The following is an 11,944-nucleotide window of genomic DNA, read 5'->3' as shown; positions in this document are numbered from 1 at the left end:
TGGGGGGGGGTGCGGGGGGGGGGGGGGGGGGGGGGGGTTAGAGTTGAGTACAGGGGAGAGTCATTGTGAGGTTTTACATTGTTAAGAGATTAAAGCATTGCAGTTGGCCCCATGCATTGTTGCTTGAAAACAAACCAAACATTACACCTCCTAAAAGTCAAAATCCACTTGTAGAGATCTATTGCTGCTGAGTACAAGCAGTCCTCTCTTGTCTCAGAGCTGAGGGCAGAGTGCTTTCACCAGGATGTGCGATTTACAGTTTAGTTCTGCAGAGTTGGAATTGGGTGGCTGAAGCCGTTGTGGGGCACTGGGCAATGTTCTGTTCTTTTTGGAAACACCAGGATCAAATCAATCTGCAACGTGGCTGGGTTAGCCCCTTTTGTGCCAAAGGATTTGGTGAGCTGGGTGGCTCACCTAATCTAATTAGGTGGCTCCCAACCTATAAGAGTACAGATTCTTCTAGTAAACATGTCAAAACTCCACAGTCACCTTTCTCTGCTAGAGAGACCATAGGTCCCTAGGTCCTGCTATAGGTCCCTAGGATCCGCACATTCAGTGACATTAGAACTTGATTGGTATTGTGAATGACAGAACGGTAATAGCTGCTGGGCTCTGGGTTGGGGAAGGTTATCTCTGGAGAACTATCAGATCTTTATGGAGCTCTCTTTAAGCCCCACCTTGCAAAGCTCAAATCAACCTGAGCCTTCAACTCTCTTTATACAAGGCAAAGAATCAACTTTCCATGAAGCTTCCTCAGAAGAGATACAGAGGGAAAGGCCCAGAGGGCAGAAAAAAAAAAAAAATAGGAAAATTGGACTTTCAGTTTTATTTTGGAAAAAAAAAAAAAGGAAAATTCTCCAAAAAAAGCAAAATGGATTATCTTCAATAACTAATATTAGAGCTAGAACTTTTTTTTTCTTTTTTCTTTTTTTTTTTTGAGACGGAGTCTCGCTGTGTCACCCAGGCTGGAGTGCGGTGGCACAATCTTGGCTCACTGCAACCTTCACCTCCCAGATTCAAGGGATTCTCCTGCCTCAGCCTCCCAAATAGCTGAGACTACAGGCATGTGCCACCACGCCCGGCTAATTTTTTGTATGTTTAGTAGAGACGGGGTTTCACTGTGTTAGTCAGGATGGTCTCTATCTCCTGACCTTGTGATCCACCCACCTCGGCCTCCCAAAGTGCTGGGATTACAGGCGTGAGCCACTGCACCCTGCCTGGAGCTAGAACTTTCAAGAAAGAATGATTGTAGTTTTTCTGCATCATATGTTCTGAACAAGGGAGCTGAAACTGGCACATATCCAACCTTTGGAAGAGCAAGCTCTGACCAGCAAATCTTCTAGGGCCAAATCCTCCATGAGAGAAAAAGTAGAAGTGATCTGAGGAACCCATGGAAGAGTGGTCAGCTGTGTTCCAGCATGGAAAGCCACTGTGCTTAGGTCACGCTGCACCTAGAACTTGCTATAAATCTCTCTGTAGTTGGTCCTGGGCCGTAGAGCATAGGAAAAAGAATGATGCACTCTGGGCTGTCTAGCAGCTAGCACTTGTGGAATTTCTAAAGGAAGCCATGGTGGTCAGGGAGGAGGTGGTTGTGGGTACGCTGTTGACCCTGGGCTTGGTGGGTGGAACAGACATGGATTCCTGCAACCCAGGACCCTCATTTTGAGGTAGGAATGAGTGGACTTACCTACTATTATTTTGGTCTCAGCATTTTAGGGCCTCAGCAGAAAGGAGACTGAAACAGTTCCATGAAAACATTCTTCTATCTAATAAATCAAAAAATCATGGCTGGCCTCCATCAGTTCAGGAGTCTCCACAAAAATGTCTTGACAGTGGAACAAGAAACAGTCAAGGACAGTTTCATCAGTGACACCTACCTTCCAATAGCAAAAGCCGTCAATCCCACAGTAATTTTCTGTTTGGCATAATAATTTCCTAGGATGGCTTTGTTGTAAGTGCCTTTCCACACAACTGGTGCCTTCCATCTGGTCACTCTCACAACCTCTGGGCGTTTCCTGGTGATAAAACAGAGAGTTCCCTGAGTCAGGGCAGCTTTGCCATTGTGGGGCAGAGACTATCCAAGGAAAAGAGGGGTCAGCTATGATCTGCAGGGACTGTCCTTGAATCCTGACTATAACTTAACGTCAAACACTTGGCTGGGAGGTGTGCCATTTGCAGGGGTAGCATCTTCTGGGTGAGGAAGACGGGGTTTTGGCTCAGATGCCTCTGAGGGCTTTCTTTTTTTTTTTTTTTGAGACAGATCTCCCTCTGTCACCCAGGCAGTGGGTGGATCTTGGCTCACTGCAGTCTCCGCCTCCCAGGTTCAAGTGATCCTCCTGCCTCAGCCTCCCAAGTAGCTGGGATTATAAGCATATCCCACCACGCCTGGCTAATTTTTGTATTTTTAGTAGAGATGGGGTTTCACCATGTTGGCCAGGCTGCTCTTGAACTCCTGACCTCAGGTGATCCACCAGCCTCAGCCTCCCAAAATGCCAGGATTATAGGCATGAGTCACTGCGCCCAGCGTTCTGAGGGCTGTTTTGGGGGTCCCTTATGAGGCTCTTATCTCTACATCTCATACCTTCTTTCCTCTTCTACTTTCTTTGTTCTCTTCCTTCTTCTAAATCCCTTTCCCTACTTTCCCAACCCCTTCCTAAGCTACCAGTAGCAACTTTAGGTGTTATTTATTCCTGTGGATGTCATCTGAGCCTAAGAGATCCTAAGCCTTGATACAGGCGGATGAGAGAGTGACATTAGATTCGAAAGAGAAAAAGCTGTTTCCATTTGCCTTTTGCCAGGAGGGATATCTGGGTGAGAATCTGGTCATTGGCCAAAAAGGGCCCCAGATTAAAGGGATTCTGATGTTACTGCTCACTTTGCAAACAAGGAGATGAAGGCACCAGAAAGGAAGGTACTTGATAGAAGCCCAGCAACGCCAAGACTGGAGCCCAGGGTTCCGGCAAGGACCTTCTCCTTAGACCAGGAGCCTCTTTGCTAGGCACACAAAAGGGGCGAGAGGAGAGGGAGGGTGCTTTGCTGTGCTCAGAGAGCTTGAACGGGACTTGGCAAGGTCAACACAAACACAGGAAGCTATGACAAAGCCCAAAACCCTGAAGCCCTGAAGGGTAAATGCAGAAAGCACAGAGCAGCAGGGGCCCCAGTGTGAGGGTGGAGCTCCAGGCAGGGGGACGCTTTGACTCCCTCTTGGCTAGGTAGGTGGCTGCATTTTCCCCGTTGGGAAGCAAAGACTGGCACAGGCTCATTTAGATTCAAACCCCAATATGGGCCTGGCACCCTGCTTGGCATTTGCTTGTATTACTGGATTCACTGTGGGCAGCGTCTTGGTTCAACCTCAGGAAGGTGAGTGATTGGGGCAGAGTTCTGGTGATCCCTGCTGGTTGCACAGCCGTGGCCCTGGTGAGGCTGTCAGGGCCTCACCTGACAAAGGTGAGGTTAGCAAATACCTCAGGCCAGCACGGCCAGTGGAGCCCTTTCACAGAACCCCCCCACCCATCAGCAAAGTTGGGTTTTTCCCATAGCGAGGCTGGTGAGTGCAGCTGGGTCTTCCCCTGCCTCACCCCAGCCTCGGAGTGGAAGAGGAGCCTCAGTGTCCCTTGTCCCCCAACGCTGCACCCTGCAGTTCTTGAGCTGACTCTGCCCTCCCACCCCATCCCCAGGCATCACATTTGGTCTGCTTCCCAGATTCCATCACAGCTCGAAGTGACCTCTTTCCTACATTTCGCCCCCAATGCTGAAATTGCCCCAGGTTGGTCCAGATGGCAGACAGGGGAAACACTTTCAGGGTGCTCTCCTGGTTTGACTCATCTTGTCCGGAGTCTCAAACTCTAAGACTTAGCTCTGCCCTCAGCACCCCAGGTACGCCTGCTGCATGGAGGACACAGTTGCCCTTGGTTTCCTTCAATCATGAAAGAAGCTATTATGCACTCTGCACCAACCTGTGCCAGGCACCCATCACGTACACTTTCTCACTTAGTCTCTGCAACAGCCCTGCAATGTGTCCTGTCCATGGTCCAGTTAAGAAAACCAAGTCTCAGAGCAGCTTATTATCTTGTCAAAGGCCAAGCAGCTGGTCACTAATGATGCCAGCTAACACACACTGAGCAATTCCTTTGCGACCAGGCACCGTGCAAAGGGCTCACCCTTCTGAGGTAGGTGCTATTTTGATTCCCATTTTATCAATGAAGAAGCTAGCACAGAGAAGTCAAATAACTTGCCTGAGGTTGCACAGCTAGTAGGGGTTAAAGCTGGGATTTAAACAAGATCATCTGACTCTGGAGACCATGCTCTGAGCTGAGCCACCACGTACACTATTTCTTATATGACTTTTCATTCCTCTGCTGATGAGTTGGGGTTAAAGCCCAGGTTTGTCCAGATCTAAAGGTAATACTATTTCCATTTAAAAAATAAGTCGGGTGCAGTGGCTCATGCCTGTAATCCCAGCACTTTAGGAGACCAAGGCGGGTGGATCACTTGAGATCAGGAGTTCAAGACCAGCCTAGCCAACATAGTGAAACCCTGTCTCTACTAAAAAAATACAAAATTAGCCAGGCGTGGTGGCACACACCTGTAATCCCAGCCACTTGGGAGGCTGAGGCAAGAGAATTGCTTGAACCCAGGAGGCAGAGGTTGCAGTGAGCCAAGATCATGCCATTGCACCCCAGCCAGGGTAACAAGAGTGAAACTCCATCTCGAAATAAACAAACAAACAAACAAAATAAAATAAAAGTAATTATTTTATTTGCATTGGCATTTTGTCAATTCACACTGAGAAATGATGAGCCTTTTTTGTTGTTGTTTTAGTAGCTTACATGGTGCTTTTAGTTCTATAAAACTCCCAGCTTTGTTGAATGATGAGATTGCAAACCAAAAACCAAAAACCGAAAACCACCCACGCAGCTATCTTATACTTCTGTAACCATTTCTGAACTTAAAACTATCTTGTTCATTTCATCTCACTAATTGCATCTTAGTTTTAGCCTGTCAAAGATCTTTTAGTAGTTCTAACCTAGCCCGCTAGCTAAGTCTTATAACTGTGTATAAGCTGGACATTTGGTAATACTATTTTTAAAAAAGGAAAAGGAGGAAAAGGTATACTTATTTAATACTTATTATGCACCAGGAGCTAAGTGCTTGACTTTTATTCTCTCATTTGATCTCCATGACCACTCTACGAAGTGGGTGCTATCATCATTCCCATTTTGCAGATAAAGTGGAGGGTAGGAAAGAAGGAGAAGGGAATGGAGCCTTTTGCCATTTAATTTATATAAAGGACCCAACTGGGGTGCCTGATCCCTCGACCCACATTTCCCAGTTCCCTGCTGTATACCAGGTCATCCTGCTAAGCACTGAGATGGGATAAATGAGACCCAGTCCTTCCCCTTGAGAATCTCGCAGTCCCAGCAGGTGGCCCACCTGCTACACACACCTCAACTACATGATCACTCAGTCCAGGTCTTCTAGAAGGACTGAGTCAGAAAACTAGAGTCCAGTTTAGTTACTTGGATTCCTTCAAGCAGGAAGAAAAAGTAGCAACATTAAAAATTAATGTTGAATTAAAAATTAAAATATTTTATTTCCCAGCTGTTAATTATTTGATCCCACTGACAATTCCAACAAGTCAGTAACCCTGACTACAAAGCCACACAGCAGCCTGAAAATGCAGGCAGCTGGGGAGAAGGGGGAGGAGGGAGAATGAGATCAAGATCAGCTTCCTGGATGAACCGCTGCATCAAGGAGTCTTAGTCATCAAAACCCACAAAACCCCCAAAAAAAGAAGTGATGGAGGGCAGCTCACACATGTGAAAAGCTAGTCTTTGACAATTTCAACTGTGAGAGAAGTCCAAGATCACAAAGATGAGGCACTAAAAAGAGAGGAAAAAGTGCCAGGAAAGAGCTGCTCAGATGCTTTCCTTCCACATAGGGCATGCAACGGTGTGATGCCAGTGTGTGGAGTTCCACAAAAGCTTCCCCCAAAATAAAAGGGCCCCCTAACCAAAGCACACACCTCCCTAGGTTATTGGCAGCTTTTAAATTTTATGTATTTATTTATGATACATTTTGGTACCCAAGGAGTGGGTAGAGGAAGAGTTAAAATTCTATTTTTTTTTCCAGATGGAGTTTCACTCTTGTTGCCCAGGCTAGAATGCAATAGCGTGATCTCAGCTCACTGCAACCTCTGCCTCACGGGTTCAAGTGATTCTCCTGCCTCAGCCTCCTGAGTAGCTGGGATCACAGGTATGGGTCACCATGCCTGGCTAATTTTGTATTTTTAGTAGAGACTGGGTTTTGCATGTTGGTCAGGCTGGTTTCGAACTCCTAACCTCAGGTGATCCACCCACCTCGGCCTCCCAAAGTACTGGGATTGCAGGCATGAGCTACCATGCCCAGCTGGAAGCGTTAAAAATCTATGAATCATGGAGTAGGTTAAAAAAAGATGTGTAATACAGATGATTCTCCCACCTTAGCCTCCTGAATAGCTGGGACTACAGGCATGCGCTACTGCATCTAGCTAATTTTTTATTTTGTTGTAGAGACAGGGTTTCATTAAGTTGCCCAGGCTAGTCTTGAACTTCCGGACACAAGCGATCTTCCCACCTCAGCCTCCCAAAGTGCTGGAATTACAGGCACGAGCCACTGTGTCCAACACAACTCATTATTGACTGAATTCCCTCTAAGCAACAGCAGGCTGGCTAGACAAGGATGCAGAGAAAAGCTGATGGCAACATGAACAGGGAGGGCATGGCGGCTGTGGAGTGGAGAGAAGGGGATGAAGTGGAAAGGATTTTGGAGAAGGAATTGACAGAACATGCTAATGAATTAGACCGTGAGGTAGACAGAGGAAAAGGTCTCCCAGACTATGTGTCTTGAGCCATTTACTGGGATGGGAAGTGAGGAGAGCAAGGGTGGGGTGGAATTGAGAAATCCGTTCTGGCCATGTGAGACATGCAGAGATGTCAGGCAAGCAGGTAGACACAAGTCACAGCTCGAAGGCAACATCTGGGCTAAACATTTAAATATGGGATGGTATCTAATCTCACTAATGGCACCTAATGCCATGAAAATGTATGAGAGCACATTGGAAAATGGTGTCTAAAGAACAGAGAAGAGGATGCTGGACTTAGCTCCCATAAACTCTAATCTCTGACAGTTGGGAAGAGGGGGCTGCCCCTCTCGGGAGACAGTTACAAATGAGGATGTGGTGTCATCGAAGCAAAGTGACCTTTATATGGAAATATGCACGATATACTGTGGTTTTAGGTAGTTTACAGAAAAGAATACTCTTTTTTTTTTTTTTTTTTTGAGACAGAGTTTTGCTTTGTTGCCCAGGCTAGAGTGCAGTGGCATGATCCTGGCTCACTGCAACCTCTGTCTCCTGGGTTCAAGCAATTCTCGTGCCTCAGCCTCCGGAGTAGCTGAGATTACAGACGCCCACAACCACTCCTGGCTGATTTTTTGTTTTGCAGTAGAGACTTTTACCATGTTGTGCAGGCTGGTCTTGAACTCCTGAGCTCAGGCAATCCACCTGTCTCGGCCTCTCAATTGCTAGGATTACAGGCGTGAGCCAAAAAGGATACATTTATACAAAGTATGTTTATTTGTTCATGCATTCCTTCATCCAATCATTCATTTATGCAAGAAATAGACTTAGGTGCCCTGAGAAGACTTACATTTGGTGCCACTTCAAACCAACATTCTTTCAATAATCTGCTTGTGTCCAGGAGCGGAGGCTCATGCCTGTAATCCTAGCACTTTGGGAGGCTGAGGCAGCGGATCGCTTGAGACCAGGAGTTCAAGACCAGCCTGGGCAACATGGCAAGACCCCGTCTCTACAAAAAATACAAAAATTAGCCAGGCATGGTGGTGCATGCCTGTGGTCCCAGCGGCTTGGGAGGCTGAGGCGGGAGGACTGCTTGAGCCTAGGAGGTAGAGGCTACAGTGAGCCATGATTGTGCCACTGCACTCCAGCCTGGTGGCAGAGTGAGACCCTGTCTCAAATAAATAAATAAATAAATAAATAAATAAATAAATAAAAAATAAATAAATGACAAATTAAAAACAAATATCTGCTCCCTACTCATTTGGAGACAAAGCCATGCAAGGGGAAGAGTGGAGAGGGTGAAAGCTGGTGACTGTGGTCTGTCCCTCCTCTCTGCCCCCAGTCATTGAGCCCCAGCCCCACCTCCCAAGTTCTGCTCAGCAAAGCACAAGTGTCACAGTAAAATTGCTCCATTCTCCTTAGAAGGGCCTTTAGGGACCATCTCTGGCCCATCTAGCCTGCCCCTGGGGGAGTCTCAATCCCCCATCTAAGGGGCTTTATCAAAGCAACAATGCTTCCATCTTCTCACATTTCTATGAGTGGTTTAGCATTTCAGAGATGCCTACCCTGTTGTGCAGATCATCAAATGACATATGGGAAGCCAAAAGTCCCATCCCTCCACACTGGCATGGATCCCCTATCCCCAAACAATGAGAGAATTTGCCAGAATACATTCAGTCTTTCCAGAGCCCAAGATCCTTCACAATGGGATAGATGCTATTTTCAGGCTGGGCATGGTGGCTTACACCTGTAATCCCAGCACTTTAGGAGGCCAAGGCGGGAGGATCACTTAAGCCCAGGAGTTCAAGAGCAGCCTGGACAACATAGTAAGACCCTGTCTCTACAAAAGAATTAAAAATGAGCTAGCCGTGGTGGCACACACCAAACCTCTTTACTCAGGAGGCTAAGCCTGGAAGGTCAAGGCTGCAGTGAGCCACGATTGCACCACTGTGCTACAGCCTGGGTAACAGAGCAAGACCCTGTCTCAAAATGAATAAAATTAAAATTTAGGCCGGGCGCGGTGGCATCAAGCCTGTAATCCCAGGTCGCTCTGCACGCGTTGGGAGGCCGAGACGGGCGATCACGCATGACTCATGGAAGATCGAGACCATCGGCTTGGCAACACGTGACAACCCCATCTCTCACTAAAAATACCAAAAAACTAGTCCGTGTGAAGTGGGCGCGGGCGCTGCTAGTGCCCAGCATACTCGGGAGGGCCTGAGGCAGAGAATGGCGTAAACCCGGGAGGGCGAGCACTATGCAGTCGATCTGAGCATTCCAGGCCACTGCACTACACTAGCCCCCGTGCGACAGTGAGCACCTGCTGCTCGACAAAAAAAAAAAAAAAAAAAAAAAAAAAAAAAAAAAAAAAAAGAAAATTAAAATTTAAATTAAAAAAAAAATGATGCCATTCTCTCCTGATTACTTTGATGATACCTCACTGCACATCTCCAGCACATACCATCTGCCAAGCTCAGGAGCACCCTGTGACTCTGTCCAGGTGTCCCATAAGCACCTGCATTCACATGCATTCCTAATGGAGGTCCCCACATCCCCCAGCTCTGAGGCCTGTGTCTCCTCCTCCAGTCCCCTTTCTGGCCAATGGCACCACCACCCACCAGTCTCTCAGGTCTCAAAGTCACCCTGGACAGCTCCCATCTCCTCACTCCTAGGACCACACCTTCCAGTTGATCCTGCCTCCTACCAATCTAGGCAAATACTAGTTTTACAGTAACAACCCCTATAAGACCGTGAACTTCTCAAATATAACCATGTTGATTGATTTCTCCTGTCTCCTTTCCCTAACACAATGCCTAGCACAGTGTTTTTGACCATAACTCACAGTGAGAAATATACTTTACATCACAATCAAAGAGATGCACATACACATATGTCTACTGTTAAAGGTCTAATGTGCTAAGGGTCTTTCCCTTAATTAGGAATGTTCTCAACGGCATTGTTGCCTCCACTGCCATACCACCTCCTGCAGGGCCATGGATTTGCCGCACAGGGAGTGACGCCGCTTTTCTTACTTTGGATTAAACCAGTCCCATAGCTGAAGCTCTGTTGTGTCATCTTCCTTTCTTCGGTCTCTTCTCTTCCTCTTTTTTGTCTATGTCTTCTTCCTCTTGTTGATAATTGTGGATCCTAAGTACAAAGGGAAAGTAAACCAGGTAAGGCAGGGAAGGTGACTGCGGTGGTCAGAGAACTGGTGACTATCTTGTGGAAATATGTTCCAAGGCAGATTATGCATGCATTAAGTGAACTGACCAGAAGAAGGCTCTAGGCACTAAGCGTTTATTCACAAGACGTATTTTTGATGAAAAGATGCAGTACTCACCTCATTACCCTTCCAAGTCAGCGCAGTTAGCAACGTAATGACCCAGCAACCCTCAGGTTATTTCAGTGGGGTGAGGGAAACTTGATAAGACAATTCCTCTAAGAACATTTTAGTTTATGATTGTCTTTTCTGCAATCTAAACTTCAGCCCAGGCCAGGCATGGTGGCTCACGCTTATAATCTCAGCAATTTGGGAGGCCAAGGTGGACAGAGCACCTGTCAGGAGTTCGAGACCAGCATGGCCAACATGGTGAAACCCCGTCTTTACTAAAAATACAAAAGTTAGCCAGGTGTGGTGGTGGGCACCTGCAATCCCAGTTACTTGGGAGGCTGAGGCAGGAGGATCACTTGAACCCAGGAGGTGGAGGTTGCACGGAGCTGAGACCACACCATTGCACTCCAGCCTGGGCAACAAGAGAGAAACTCCATCTCAAAATAAATAAATAAATAAATAAACTTCAGCCCAAGCCTCAGCCCCCAAGTTAACTGAAACAAAACAAAACAAAACAAAAAATGTGTTTATCTGGGTGTGGTAGTGCATGCCTATAGTCTAGCTACTCAGGAGGCTGAGGCAGGAGGATCACTTGAGCCCAGGAGTTTGAAGCTGCAGTGAGCTATGTTTGCACCACTGCACTCCAGCCTGAGTGACAGCGAGACCCTGTCTCAAAAACAAAACCAACCCTTAAATGTCCTAGTCCCACTCACAAAATATTCTTCATATAATTTCAACAAGCAAGAAAGATGAGTGACTGAGAAGGTCATGAACATGAAACCATTGTGTGTGGACCCTCTGCAAGCACCAGGTGGGTGGGCAAACACCGACTGCTGTCTGATCACCTTACCCATTGTTAAACCAGCTCGGAAACCACCAGCTCTTCTGAGCACTGCTGTCATCAACTTCTGGGTTTCTAAGAAATGAAAAATGTTACAAATGTTTTTAGAAAATGTGGTGTCCTCAAACTTAGGGTTTCCAAATTCTTTTCATAGCCAAGATTACTTTAAAAAAACAAAAAAACTTAAAACGCCAATTTATAAAACAGACAGAAATGAGACACTCTAGCTAAATGAGAGAGAACAGACCTGAGGTTCCCTCAGTCTCTTCTCCTTTGGGCAGCCCCCAGTCCTCAGCTCATCCTGGGGCCCTAGAGGAAGAGGAGGGAAAAAGGGGCTGGAGTGGGGGTGGTATTAATGCATTAACCTGGGTTCTAGATCTGCCACTTATTAGCTGTGTGACTGTGATAGGACATTTTCCCTCTCTGAATTTTACTTTCTCCTCCAAAAGTATAGTTAATAATACTAATAATAGACCTACCATAAAGGTAATTTTGAAGACTGAATGAAATAGCATACATAAAAGAGCTTTATGAGTTGAAAATGACTGTAACAAGTTATAGGCTTCATGAAAAACCAATACATGTTTCCATGTTTCTTTAGCAGAAACCAGCAGAATTCAGCTTGCTGTAAAAGTCTAGAGAAAAATTCAGGTTGCCCAAAGGTTAGCAGTAACAGCCTCAGGAAATCTGAGGGTCGCTGAACAAGAAGTTCAGGAAACTACTTAGAAGCCACTGTAGCCACCCATTTGAGAAAGTTTCCACACTCTCATTCGTTGTGAAAGTCTCTTCAAGGTCGGGGTAGGCACGGTGGCTCACACCTGTAATCCCAGCACTTTGGGAGGCTAAGGCCAGCAGATCACCTGGGGTCAGGCATTCAAGACCAGCCTGGCCAACACAGTGAAACTCCATCTCTACTAAAATACAAAAAATTAGC

General features: G+C 46.5%; 1 protein-coding gene across 1 annotated transcript in view; it reads right to left on the bottom strand.

Moving 5' to 3' along the window:
• Positions 1-11,944, bottom strand: part of GGTA1 (glycoprotein alpha-galactosyltransferase 1 (inactive)) — a 39,695-nt gene that overhangs the window by 5,290 nt on the left and 22,461 nt on the right. The window contains 4 exon segments of the mRNA XM_017884199.1: positions 1,878-2,015; positions 9,871-9,945; positions 9,947-9,985; positions 11,020-11,085. Of these exon segments, the coding sequence (XP_017739688.1) occupies positions 1,878-2,015; positions 9,871-9,945; positions 9,947-9,985; positions 11,020-11,085 (318 nt within the window).

This window comes from Rhinopithecus bieti, unplaced genomic scaffold (genome assembly GCF_001698545.2).
Source record: "Rhinopithecus bieti isolate Rb0 unplaced genomic scaffold, ASM169854v2 scaffold_13710, whole genome shotgun sequence".
NCBI classification, from domain to species: domain Eukaryota; kingdom Metazoa; phylum Chordata; class Mammalia; order Primates; family Cercopithecidae; genus Rhinopithecus; species Rhinopithecus bieti.
The sequence above is the reverse complement of the archived record's forward strand: the minus strand, read 5'-3'. Positions and strand labels throughout refer to the sequence as shown.